Source organism: Carassius auratus, chromosome 9 (assembly GCF_003368295.1).
Source record: "Carassius auratus strain Wakin chromosome 9, ASM336829v1, whole genome shotgun sequence".
Classification (NCBI taxonomy): Eukaryota; Metazoa; Chordata; class Actinopteri; order Cypriniformes; family Cyprinidae; genus Carassius; species Carassius auratus.
In genome coordinates this window covers 14,349,880-14,364,573 of record NC_039251.1, presented here as the reverse complement: position 1 = coordinate 14,364,573, position 14,694 = coordinate 14,349,880, and the positions used below count along the sequence as shown (strand labels likewise).

Genomic DNA, 14,694 nt, shown 5'->3' with positions numbered 1-14,694 from the left:
CCCCTGACCTTTCCAGTCATCAAAACAAAATGGAAATTTGAAAAGTAACAAGGCAGAGTAACATTTTTTCATTTGTTGCTTTTCCTAAATATATAATCATGTATTTACAAGGATTGTTGACTGACAGTGCTGCGACAAAATAAGACAAGATAGAGCACAACATTCACTGAAATGGATGCAAATAAAAATAAGGAAGAAGAAAAAACAGTGTGCCCCAGGTCTCAGATTCATACGAAGATTTGAGACCACATTTTCATAGCCTTTTTTTTTCATGGAAGTCAAATGAAGGTCTAAACCCAGCTGGTCCAGAGCCTGGTCACAGTCACACTGTCTCTGAGTGACTGCAGATGAAGATAATTTTGCAACAGGTCTATTGACAAGGGAGCTGGGTAAACATCATTATCTTCAATGGTTATCGTGCCACCCGCCTTGGATATGAGCGGCATCTGTTTATGTGAGCCCCTCCAAATCCCAGCACGCATTGGGATCAGTGGAGTCCCACTAATAACGGAGGATAAAAAGACACCACTAATGAGAACCCCTCTCATGAGCACATAGTATCAAGAAACGTGGAATAGAGTCTTACATCTGCTGACAAATAAAGTAGTATATTTGATTTAGAGATATTTTGGTCAACACTGGTTTTTGAGTTCTTCTCTATATTTCACCAGTGTTTTTCTGACGTTACGATTGTAAGTATTTTAACATCTCAGCTATTTGAATCACTTATAAAAATGGTCAAGATACAAAAATCTCCAATCGTAATTCGCAGATTTCAAGAACTTTATTTGCTCCTCCAACACCAAATTTTTTCAACAATTGATTTTTTGATATACAACTACTTTCTATGTCTCCAGAAACAGGGAGATTTACCCGTGGAAATGTGGTGAAACGATCCAAGTCCTCCACAAAGCAGAACATCTGCAGACTGATGGCAGACATCACTATGAGCAGACTGGCAGTGAAAACCACTAGACTGCCGAGTTTTTTCCCTGGACCAAAAATCTTATACACAAAGTCTTCCAATGCCGGAGAAATCTTTATTAGACGGACCACTCGCAAAACCTGCAGGTAAGATGGAAGAACATTTCAGTTTTCTTAATTTAAACCAACTTATCAAAGCATAATCCAACAGATACATGCACAGAATCATCTTTTTACATATGTTTGACATAAATATTACCATGAAAAATATCACCAGAAGAATATAACTTTGGAGCATATTGGTGTTTGTTTTATTGATTTTTAATGAGCAAACACTTTTATCAGGTTCTTTCCAGAGTAACCTGGCTACAAATGGCATTGTTGCTCAAGCAGTTATTAAATTACTTTAGTTGACAACAAATTTTAGCAATGATATATCTAGGTTGAGTTTTGATTAAAAGCAGAGAATAGATATTGATCCATTTGCTTCTAGGTGAATGTGACCTGAGAGTACTCCTGCTGTCGTTACTTTTAAATCTAGAAAAACCATCCAACAATCCTCAGCAGAAGGTCTTTCTTCACATCAGACACACTGACAAATGTGCTTTGTTTTGGCTTTCGTTGCTTCAGAGATCTAAAACTACAAATGCTTGTCTAATGATGCTGACCATTGGTCATAATATTGCAACTCTTGATTTTATTTCAGTTAAATTCTAATTATATATTAAATACACTGAAAGTAACTTCAGTTTGAAAGCATCTTCCCAATCCATAAATGAAAATTCTAACTAGGAAGACAATGAACTTTACTTGGGGACACTTTGTGTAATGCACAAGAGATTTCTTACTGCATACTGTAGCTTGAGAACCAATGGAAATCGAGTACTAATTAGGCTCTCCAGAAAATAAATGTAAGACCTATTGAATATGGCAAACTGGAAAGCAAAGGTTTAGTTTGACCTTTACAGTAAAAAAATAAATACATGACTGGTCTTTCTTGTAAAGAGCTAGAACAGTCTTAAAAACTGCTTATTAAATTATTTTTTGTGAATGAACATTTTGCAGAATCTGCAAGGTCTATGTCAACTTATAACCTCAACTTGTTACACACTTTGCAGCTATGTGTTGCTGATACAGTATGTACCTAACTCACACTGATATAAAAAACATCTTCAAGCACATAAATGTAAACATAAATGTTAATAAAAGTTAGAAAAACAATTACAGAACATTCAGTAATGCAAAGAAGTAATTATGTTCAAAAAGTTTTAGAATATGAGCCAGACATAGCAATTTGTGACAATGACTCATTTCACTAATGATGGAAAAATATAGAAATCTATTTACAAATCAAATTTAACATGGTGACTGCTCATGAGCCCAGACATGAGGGGAGGATATGAATATTCACGGTTGGAGCTCCGCCCCTCCTGCTGAGAGAAAACTGGAGGGAGAGCGCAGGTTGTGTCCTTAATGAGGCTTGTCAACGTGAGCGTGCTTCATCCATTCCCATTCCCTGCAGCTGCCTGGAGATGTATGAAAACAGCTCCGCCATGGCCACCAATATCGTTATTACCCTGCATTAGTGCATGATTAGCATCTCAGAATCTAGCAGGTGCTGTACTCATGCAGGGAGCCTTTTACAAATGCTGTGGCTGCATCTGTCATGGCCTCAGTAAAAATAACGTAATTTGTCAAAATGTTACCATCAGAATCAATAATGTCTGGAAACTAATCTTAAATTTACAGAGACTGTATTTTGTCTTTTTGTCTAAAAATAAGCATGGTAACTTGTTAGCAGATGACAAATTAGATAAGAAAGCAAATCAAGTCAAAGATGTTCCTAAAATGTTGTATGTTTTTATTGGTCTTACATCGCAAGCTTCTAACCCTACACCTTAAGTTGAATTCAGGAACATGTTGCAGGTTTGCTTGAGTAGCTGTACGATAAATTTCAGCGATGCCTAGTTCTAGATTATCTTTGAATCTCTAACCTGGAAGTAGGTGAACTGCGAGTGGTAGAGATCAGGGTAGATATGCAGAGTGGTGCCCACTACAAGCAGAGACTCAAACTTGTGTAGAGAGGAACTAATGTAGCCAGTGAAGCCCAAACACCAGATTTTAAGCAGGGCTTCCAAATCAAACAGCACAGTGAAAGCAACCTGAAAATGACAGAAAGAGACAATGAGAGGCAAGAAGTATTATAATGGAGAGCTGTTCCTTGTGTGCACATTTCTTAGTAATTTCTTTTTAAGTATCTCTAGAGCCTTTGGTTTTTGCAAAGGGAACACGTATGTGAATACACTCACATTCAAACAAAGAGGGCTGAAGAACCATTTTCATTCATAATAACTCAGATTTTTCATGTATAAGATACAATAAATAGGAATGACGTAATGGGAAATAAATGCAATCTCAGGGAGATGCATTAAGGCATGAGCATGTCTAAAGTGTCTAAACAAAAGTAGTACTTCCCCAGTTTTCCCCCCATTTAGTCTGATTCAAATAAAGAGCAGCGTGGATTAATGATGAGATGGATCGGTCTGTGAATATGTGGGGTGCCTCTTCCTCCTTATCTCTCACTTTCAGCTTGGAGTGGGCGGATGGCCACACTCCTCTATCTGTCTTTGTTCCCACTGTGCCGCCTGCATACTGATTGCAGAGGCAGTGCGTGGCAAACAGGACACATACACACATACACACACCAACCGGGCACTCGCTAAAATGGAGTGTTGCCCACAAGCTGTTTGCGCCCACGCTGTCACTCAGTTGATTTAATCTCAGGGTTTTTAAGGCGACAGAAAGTGATGAGGAAATGTATATATGAGCTTTCAGCAAAATCTGATCTGCTGATGTGTTTGAGTGCAATAACAGTATAAGGGTTCTTCTGCCCATCTCATAACTCAGGATAACAATGCAGAATTGTGTCTTTTAAAACTAATAAGCATTGCCAAGACAAAGAAAAAGCAGAAAACCCATGCCAGAAAAGTTCATTATCAAGTAGCATCTTGACACTGAATATCTGTAAAAGAGGTGAAGGTTTTCACAGTGGGATTCAAATTATGCAGTCCCCGTAGCACCTAGCATGAAAAGTGATCAGGGCGTGACTAGTAACATCTGGGGCATCCATTTTAGGCATCAGATATATGCTGTGTCCCAGATAAAATCTTAATTAAAAATGATAATTAATTGCAAATTAATGTATTTTTTTGTATATAATTTTCAGCTATATATATATATATATATATATATATATATATATATATATATATATATATATAGATCTGTTCAATTTATCCCAAAAATTGAACATAAAATAAAATAAACTGTATGACATTTTATTACATGGTATTTTAACTACAGATAGATATGTGTAATTTTATCAAGGTTATATGTTTGCATTGGTTATATGGGTATATGTAAATATGTACATTTACAGTGGGTACAGAAAGTATTCAGACCCCCTTAAATTTTTCACTCTGTTATATTGCAGCCATTTTTTTAAATCATTTAAGTTCATTTTTCTCCTCAATGTACAAACAGCACCCCATATTGACAGAAAAACAAAATTGTTGACGTTTTTGCACATTTATTAAGAAAGAAAAACTGAAATATCACATGGTCCTAAGTATTCAGACCCTTTGCTCAGCAGTGTTGGGAGTAACGGCGTTTAAGTATAATGGCATTACTAACAGAGTTTAATTTTCAGTAACGGAGTAATCTAATTAATTACTTTTCCCATCGTTGCAACGCCGTAATCTTTACTCAGCATGTAAAGTGTCGCTTTACTACAATTTGGTTGAATAAAATGCGAGGTGTCATGCTTTGGCTAGTGGCTACATATCAGCTGCCTGACACCATTGCAAATCCGATGATGATTGGCTGGGTGGGCGGTGCCCTGCCCACGGTATCGCACTGCACGATCTGACAACTTCTAAACACAAGACAGCATCAGCGATAATGGCGTTCTCGAACTGGAAGTACCGGAAATTAAAGGCGAGAATGTTTCTGTAACATGCACGGTATGCCCAGGAAAAAAAACTTTATCCACGTCTGCCTCAAGCAACTCAAATCTTATGAACCACCTCACATCAACACATGCTAACATGTTACTGTACTGAATATTTAATGCTGTGTTCAAACCAGACGTGACTGTAGTTGGACGCTTGAACATTTTGAGTTCATATGCTTCTTTCGCGCAAACAGACGCAAATTTGCATCATGGGGGGGCTTCTGCCAGCTGAGTTCAGGCAGCATTTTCAACCACCATTTTTATTCAGATAGTTTTCTAAATATTACTGTTATCGTGTCATGAAATGTAGTTTTAAAAGTATTTCATGCAATAATGTAGTTGTTTTAAACTCAAATATACGGTTTATTTAAAAATGTGTTTCGCCAATTTTCGGAGGTTGTCTATTCGCGTCTTTGCATTGACTTAACATTGAAATCACTCGCGCCAGACACTCTATTTGCATCTGATGTGAACACACCATAAGAGTTGGATAGTGTTCTGTTTATTGTGCAGTAACTTTAAGCCTAATATACAGTTACAGAGATTTGCACTAATGGCCAGGTTTCCCTTTGTTTCTTTTTACCCAAGTTTAAATTTGTTTGTCTTAATTTTATACTTGAATTTTATTTTCATTATTAATTTTTTATATGTTTTTATTTCTATGCATATCATATGGCAGGCTGCAATCTATTGAGTTCAAATAAATACAACATTTTCTAAAATACTTATAGTGTTTTTATTCTTCAATCAGTTACTATAAACATGTTAAGGTGTTATAGGACGTAATAGTGTTATAGAACATAAAAAATAATGTCACCGTTACTTTGCTAAGTAACTAATTACTTTTACAATGTGGTAACTGAGTTACTAACTCAATTACATTTTGGGAGAAGTAATTTGTAACTCTAACTAATTACTTTTTTCAAGTAAGATGACCATCACTGTTGCTCAGTATTTAGAAGAAGCACCCTTTTGATCTAATACAGCCATTAATCTATTTGGGAAAGATGCAACAAGTTTTTCACACCTGGATTTGGGGATCCTCTGCCATTCCTCCTTGCAGATCCTCTCCAGTTCTGTCAGTTCTGTAAACGTTGGTGAACAGCCATTTTAAGGTCTCTCCAGAGATGCTCAATTGGGTTTAAGTCAGGGCTCTGGCTGGGCCATTCAAGAACAGTCAAAGAGTTGTTGTGAAGCCACTCCTTCATTATTCTAGCTGTGTGCTTAGGGTCATTTTCTTGTTGGAATGTGAACCTTCGGCCCAGTCTGAGGTCCTAAGCACTCTGGAGAAGGTTTTCGTCCAGGATATCCCTTCACTTGGCCGCATTAATCTTCCCCTCGATTGCAACCAGTCGTCCTGTCCCTGAAACTGAAAAACAGCATGATCCTGCCACCACCTTGCTTCACTGTTGGGACTGTATTGGACAGGTGATGAGCAGTGCCTGGTTTTCTCCACACATACCGCTTAGATTTAAGGCCAAAAAGTATTATCTTGGTTTCATCAGACCAGAGAATCCTTCAGGTGTTTTTTTTAGCAAACTCCATGGGGGCTTTCATGTGTCTTGCACTGAGGAGAGGCTTCCGTCGAGCCACTCTGCCATAAAGCCCTGACTGGTGGAGGGCTGCAGTGATGGTTTACTTTCTACAACTTTCTCTGGAGCTCAGCCACAATGATCTTTGGGTTCTTCTTTACCTCTCCCACCGATAGCTCAGTTTGGCCGGATGGCCAGCTCTAGGAAGGGTTCTGGTCGTCCCAAATGTCTTCCATTTAAGGATTATGGAGGCTACTTTGCTCTTAGGAACCTTAAGTGCAGCAGAAAGTTTTTTGTAACCTTGGCCAGATCTGTGCCTTGCCACAATTCTGTCTCTGAGCTCTTCAGGCAGTTCCTTTGACCTCATGATTCTCATTTGCTCTGACTGACATAGACAGGTGTGTGGCTTTCCCAATCAAGTCCAATCAGTATAATCAAACACAGCTGGACTCAAATGAAGGTATAGAACCATTTCAAGGATGATCAGAAGAAATGGACAGCACCTGAGTTAAATATATGAGTGTCACAGCAAAGGGTCTGAATACTTAGGACCATGTGATATTTCAGTTTTTATTTTTTTATAAATCTGCAAAAATGTCAACAATTCTGTGTTTTTCTGTCAATATGGGGTGCTGTGTGTAAATTAATGAGGAAAAAATTAACTTAAATTATTTTAGCAAATGGCTGCAATATAACAAAGTGTGAATACTTTCTGTACCCACTGTATACAGATTTATATATTTATTTGTTTTATATGATTATATGTCCATCTATATGTAGCTCCGTGGTCTTGTACAGCACAACATTTATATCCCACATATAGCGGAATGAAAATAAACTTGAATTTGAACTTAAAGGGATAGCTCACCCAAAAATGAAAATTCTGTTATTAATTACTCACCTTCATGTCGTTCCAAAACAGTAAGAAGTTTGTTCATCTTCAGAACACAAATTAAGATATTTTTGATCTCAGATTCTAATCTGAGAGCTTTCCGACCCTTTGAAGATCTTACAAAGGTCTTACAGGTTTGGAACAACATGAGGGCAAGTATTTTATGACAGAATTTTCATTTTTGTGTGAACTATACCTTTAACAACAGATGTGTTTCTCATCTCAAATTAAATCAGTAATATATCATATTTAGCAACTGGTAACTATCATTGTGTTTCCGCAAAATCTCATTGTGCTCATGTGAAATTGCTAGACATATTAAAAAATAAATGTAAAAAATCAAATTTCTAAGAATCGATTTTGACAGGTCTTACCTCAGCCAGGTAGAACTCGTCATTGGTGAGTTTATGGTCCTCACCCCTGTGGTAATTGCTAGCAGCTACAATCACGTCAACGGCCACCATACTGAGAATGAACATGTGGAAAACTGAAGATCGCATCAGTTGCTGCAGAGAGAAAAGATCAGACACAGTGTTGCTGTTAGTTTAGCGAAATGCTAACAAAGTCCTTTTGAGACATGTCAGTGCAGACAATATTTTGTCAACTGTGCATATCTATTATACCTTCTATTCCTAGAGCTAAATCTCCTCTTGCTTTTAATGTCTCTAGATGTGTATTCTCTCTTATGAACAAGTAGGCCGACTGCTTCCTCACACTGAGTGTAGCTGCCGGAAGAACATTATTTTCCACTTGATTCTCCACTCTTGTATAATGGAACCCTTTAATCACAGTAAGGACTGAGCCAACTAAATGGACTCTCACTGCCTGAGCCCTCAGCAGGCCAAATGAACCCATCTCAGACCCATTACAGACCCAGGAACATGAGGCAGGAAAGACAACTTAATTTAAACCCAGACTGAGCCACCTGTCTGCTGCCCATGAAATCTGTCTCCACTTGAGACTGAGGCAGGTATTTTTTCCTCTAAAAGTTAGCTGCAACATTGGATGAATTAAAATAGAGGTAACTCAAGCACCATTATAAAGAAATGTTCCTACCACAAACCATGACATCCAGAGCACTGTTATTTTCTTTCTTTTTTTACTTTATATTTTGAGGTATTTCTTATTATTGCCATTAAAAGGCTACAGAAGCCCATTTTTTTCACTCCTAACTCTGCCAAGTTTCCTTCAGTGATGGAAGAAAAAACACTGACTAATATGACATAATCTTTTGGGTCATGTGTCTGGGAGCCAGCATTCTAGATAAACAGCTGTCTCTGGAGCTGGTATCATGGGTCTCTGAGTACAAAATACAACATATTAAAGCCGTAAAGGTAGCAAACAACCAAGCTAACAGGAGTGATAATAACAGAAAATAAATAACTGACAAAATGAGAATGTGTTTATTAATTTACTGTATCTGCTATACCTGCCTAGCATGATTTTATTAGAAACAGCTTTGCTAGTATTACTAATAGTATATTTCTATTATTGTCATCACACAGTTATATTTTCCTACATTACCCAATCACTTAAAGTAAATAAAAGTATAAAAGCAAATTAAATTTTCATAGACTGTATTTTGTATTAAGGTGAGTGAAATGTGCATTGAGCTGTATTTATTTAAAGGGGGGGTTAAATGCTCGTTTTAACTCAATATCCTGTTAATCTTGAGTACCTATAGAGTAGTATTGCATCCTTCATAACTCCAAAAAGTCTTTAGTTTTATTATATTCATAAGAGAAAGATGGTCTGTACCGATTTTTCCCGGAAAAACACGACCGGCTGGAGGCGTGACGTGTGGGCGGAGCTAAAGAATCACGAGCGCCAGTAGGCTTTTGCGTTGAGAGCGTTTGGAAACTGTGACACCGTGAGGACAAAACAAACCAAAACAAACCATGGCTAACAGTCAGATTCAGCGTATATTTATGATCCAGAATCAGATCCAGAGGCTGAAATTTAACAAGAGCAGCATCAGCAACAACGTCTCTATTTGTAATGAACTGAAACTGTATAGCGGTTTTGGAAAATGACTAAGTTCCACTTTGTCGTCTTTTTTTTTTTTTTTTTTTTTTAAGCTGTACATGTGGAAAGTGCAGTTTGATGACAACATTGCATGTTGTTTACTTGATGTGCTTACGCGCCGATAGCTAAGTTAACAACACAGAGATATTTGAAGCAGTTTTACTCACCGCATGCGGTTCCAACACACGATCGTGACCCTTTTTCGTTGGGACTGCATTATCCTTAAGAAATAAACGATGTGCAAATCCGTCGTCAAACTGGGCCTTGTTTGTAAAACAAGCATCTTCGAAATGCAGGGGAACAAACACAAACACTTGCACAACTCCGTTGATGCTCTGTAAAAATAACTCCATCCACTGGTCCCTTAATGCTGTTTCTCTTTTGGTAATCTGTGCAGGGTTGTCTTACCCTGGCAACCAAAAACACACTCCTTTTGTGACATTTCGCGACGCTCTCGCTCTGATCAGTGAACGTCTGTTGTGCTCTCAGTGCTCTGCTATACGGGAGCGCGCGCTCTTCCGGCAGACGTGCCCTTAGGACCCATATAAGGAAATTCCGCTCCATCTAACGTCACACAGAGCCATACTCGAAAAAAACTTTCCGAAACTTGTGACAAACCGGAAGGAGTATTTTTGGAACTTAATTTTTTAAACTTTGTCCATGTTTAGCATGGGAATCCAACTCTTTAACAGTTTAAAAAACTCAGTATGCATGAAATAGCATTTCACCCCCCCTTTAAAGCAAGTGACATTTTTTATTATCAGACGGGTCCATACCTGTTTTATACCCACAGTTCTTTCTATAGTTAAAACTGGAAAACTATTACAAAAAATTACTCCATGCAGAAAATTAGGGCAAGTTCAAGCTTTTTTTGTGAAGACAAAAATGTTTACAAGCCAACTTAAAAAAATATGTTTAGTATTTTTATTATAACTATTATTATTGTGTTATTCCAGGTAAAATACAAAACCCACAATTCTGACGGAGAGCCACCAAACAGAGAAGTAATTGTTGTCATGGAAACCGGAATCTGGGGAACAGAGCTCAACAAAAACCACCCACTCCCATAAAGCATTGCGCATGATGCAATTATGTATATAGTCTCATTACACTCTGAAAGAATTACAATTTTTGCATAACTTTAAATAGTCTGCAATAAACTTCAAATGTATGGTACTTCTGACCCTTTTACATATTTTGCAATGCTTTAAAGTAATGTGAGTACTGGCAGACAGGGGACAGGATGGAGTGTTTGGGAAACATGTTTGGAAGCAATATTTCTATTTCAGCAATTCTGCTTTGTGCCCCTAGTGGCACAAAATGAACACACTCAACCTTTAACTCCAATTCACCAGCTATGTACACACAGAGGAAATACCAAACATGACCAATGATAGAGAGCCAATATCTAGTTCACTTCAGTGTCATGACACAGTGGGTGGCACGGTCTAACTTGTATAAGCACTCGCAACTTGGGTGCATTTGTGTGGTATAAAACAATGAGAAGACACACCAAAGAGATGTAGATAAAATGCAACATATACACTCAACTGTCCAAATATATTAACACAGCTTGTGGGTGGGTGGAAAATCTTAAAACGAGCTAGAGAGAGAGGAAATGAAAAGAGACCAAAAAAAACCTGAGGAAAAGGAGACAGAAAACAAGAACAGAGGAAGGACCTTTTGGAAGACCAACAGAAATAATCCTACATCTTTAGGAACAGCCAAAACAGTCAATAACAATAACAAAAAAGTGATTAAATCCTCTTTAAAAGAGAGAGAGAAGGTAAACCAGTCTGCAACAGCATCAAGCTCTTCCTTTTGCTTGATCTGTCCGTACTGATATATTTATCTAATAGAAGTAAAATGGAGCATTATTTTATTACTTTATATACAGATAAAGCATTTAGGGGAGATCCTGCCTTCCTTACAGACCACTTTTTAACATTAGTCACTTAGACAAATGCTGAAAGCAAAAGACAGCAAGAAGCAAGTAAATAGAAATTGGTTCATTAAGTAGAGAGGTGAAAGACAGAGAGATTTTGTGGCAGGGTTCATAGGCAGAGACATAAAAAGTGACATTCTCCCTCCGGGTTTGACAGCCAGACTGAGCCACATGTGGAACAATGCGGCCCCACATCACATACAACCTTCAAAATAAAGCTTGCCTTTGGAAAGACAATAGCAAAAAGGGCATACAAGAAGAGATTATCTGAGAACAGATTTTCTCTTCTTCTTTGTGTCCAGAGGCTGTCCATCTGCCCAGAGAGATATATCGACTGCAGTTCCTTAGACTTGTGTATGTTGTAAATGGAAGGTAACGGTTTTTGTAATTGGCTATTAAACCATCCTTAACCCTGCTAGGGCTCTGGTTGGAGTGAAGTAAAGTAATCTAAAAAGCCAAGTGAACACTATGCACAATGCATAGGTTTTTTTAAACAAGTAGTCAAGTTGAAGACCTACAAAAGTCTACAAAATAACTTTGCTCTACAGTTGTCAAAAATTTAAATTAAATTAAAGTATTTACTCAAAAAACTCTCCTCTTGATTACTTAACTTTTAGTTTTGCAGTCTTCTTTGACTGTGAGAGGTCAGTGGGATGTTTTAAATTATTTCTTGTTTTATGGTGCTAAATTTCCTGCACCGTCTACCTTTATTTGATTTATTCTCAGGTTAGGTAACGTAAGTCAAATCTGTCCTATCTCATAAGAGTTCATACTTACAAAACAGGTCAAAGAAGACTTCTCCGTGGTCTGTTCCCTTTCGAAAGCTTCAGTTGATGCCACAGGTGCATCAACCAGGTTTTTTGTTTTCAGATCATTCTGTGCATGTGTGCGTCAAGAAGATTCTTTTCGTCAGCTACAGATCTTTGTAGGATGAGTCAACGAAACGGTAAGTGTTGTGTTCCTCCATGCTCTTGTCCTATGTATGAGCTGGATACTCATGATTACTGTTCTGTTTGTTTGGGGGAAGAGCGTGGTTCTGGCTTTAGAAATGGGCAAGTGCGAGTATTGTGAACTGCTCTCACTGAAGATGCTTCGTGCTCATCTGAACTATTTCCAGACCGCACCCACCTTTTCGGGTGCGGGCCCGTCCCTTTCGCTTGTGGTGTCACCGGATCCACACATCCTCTCTCATGATCTCGAAGTGCACTCCGGTGCTTCTTCGGTTCACGAGGAGGATGATATATCTCTTGGGTCTTCGGGCCATGAGCAGCCGCCTCTGAGCGTTCCTCTCGCGAGAGGAAATCGGTCGAGGAACTGCTCGAGGTGGTTACTCGCGCGGTGGACAGATTGCAGCTTGACTGGCCACGCGAACAAGAGACCCCCAAATGTAGTAATCTGGAGAATAGGTTTCTGTCTGGTGGTAGGAGAGAGAGACTGCAACATCAGTCTCTCCCCTTTTTCGAGGACCTCCATGATTAGCTGTCGAAGTCATGGAGCAAACCGTATACTTCCCGCATCTTTGTGCCCTCGACGTTGACTTTTTCAGCTATCGTGGATGCAAAGTCGTGGGGGTATTCGGAGATTCCTCGGGTTTAAAAGATGCTTGCAAGCTATATCTTTCCGCCCCCCCCCTGTTACCCTCACAAAAGCCCTCCATCCCCGCCACTTTGTGTGATTCAGGGGGGCGCTGGTTTCCAGTGAGATATTAGATGTTCCTGTGTTTCCTGCCATCATTCAGGACACGGAACATCTAACATCCCCTCAAAAGGAACTATTAAAATTGGTACCACTCTCAGAGAGTCTGGCAGTGTGGAAACTTCAGGTACTGTTTCAAGAGCTACAAACTCTTCTGGGCAAAGAGGCCATAGAACATGTTCCTCTTCCAAGGAGAGAGTCGGGCTATTAAAGCAGATACTTCCTGGTTCCCAAAAAGGGTGAGGGAGTGTGTCCAATCTTGGATCTTCGAGGCTTAAACCGTACAGTCAAAGCGCTCAAGTTCAAGATGTTAACCATCAAAATGGTCGTGTCGCAAATTGGGCATCGCGATTGGTTCATCACGATCGATCTGAAGGACGCATATTTTCATATAGACATTTTGCCTTAACAGGAAATTTCTGAGGTTCGCTTTCGGGGGCGAAGCATACCAGTTTCGGGGTCATCCATTCGGCCTAGCCTTATCACCCCGCACGTGCACAAAATGCATGGATGCAGCACTGGCTCCATTACTACTCCAGGGCATTCGCATTTTGAATTATATCGACGATTGGCTGATACTAGCACAATCGCAAGAGATGGCGCTACAACACAGAGACATCGTGTTAGCTCATCTAGTTTCTCTTGGGTTGAGACTCAACACCGAGAAAAGTGTTCTCTGACCGGCCCAGAGAACGGCTTATCTCGGGATTGTTTGGGATTCGATCATGATGCGGGCACACCTGTCTCCCGCTTGGATCAAGACAATTCGGCAGACCATGAGCAAGGTCAGGCTAGGCCAGGATCGCACTGTTCATCAGTATCAAAAGATGTTAGGTTTCATGGCTTCATGGCATAAGACCATTTCAGTTGTGGCTAAAAGCCAGAGGATTTCACAAAAGAGCCAATCCTCAAAGAATAAAAGTGATGTGCCGCGGGCCTCGTACACTATCTCTGTAGCTCAGACCCTGGTTCCTTGCATTGGGTCCCACTCTAGTGGCACCATGTCGTCGCAGACTGCTAATGACAGATGCCTCTCTAATGGGCTGGGGAGCAGTCTTGGATGGCCACCCAGCTCAAGGAGGAGCGATGGGGGTATGAGGCGAGTGGGGCATGGCCGAGAGCCGTGGGAACGTAGCGAGGCCGGTGGAGTGATTGGAAATGAGCGACACCTGCTCGACCCACCAGTCTCGAGTCCCACGGAGGAGATGGAAGGATATAAAACAGGAGCGACGACAGTGAAGGACAAGAAAGGACCAGGCCTGGATTTTAGTTTGTGTTTTGATTTTGTTTGTGTGCGGCAGTCGTCCGTGAGGGCTGCCGCGCTGTTTTGTGTTTATTTTATAATTAAAGCTTTCATTTTGATTGTCCGCCGGTTCCGGCCTCCTTTTTCCCGTGATCATGGAGTTTTTATTGTTACAGAGACTTAATATTACATGGAGGCATGTATAAAATATTTCAAAATAAAATTCGTAAAAATACAGATCACAATGCAAACAGGAGAAGTCTCACGTTACGGTTGTCAAAATCGCAATGACAACATCTTGGATCAACACTGTCCATGTACCGCAGGGTATTAAATTAATTTACATTTAACCAGTTAAAGATAGAGAGGCACTGAAATGTAGACCTTCGCTTATATATTTTTGACTTAAAAACACTGTACATGACA

The 14,694-nt window shown here is 39.4% G+C and overlaps 1 protein-coding gene across 1 annotated transcript in view; it reads right to left on the bottom strand.

The window, feature by feature from the left end:
* The window catches only part of LOC113108455 (sodium leak channel non-selective protein-like), an 81,914-nt gene that overhangs the window by 38,861 nt on the left and 28,359 nt on the right, over positions 1-14,694 (bottom strand). Inside the window, exons 12-14 of the mRNA XM_026271602.1 lie at positions 7,735-7,866; positions 2,919-3,086; positions 874-1,065 (exon numbers count right to left, since the gene is read on the bottom strand). Coding sequence (XP_026127387.1) covers positions 874-1,065; positions 2,919-3,086; positions 7,735-7,866 — 492 coding nt within the window. The remainder of the gene's footprint in view (positions 1-873; positions 1,066-2,918; positions 3,087-7,734; positions 7,867-14,694) is intronic.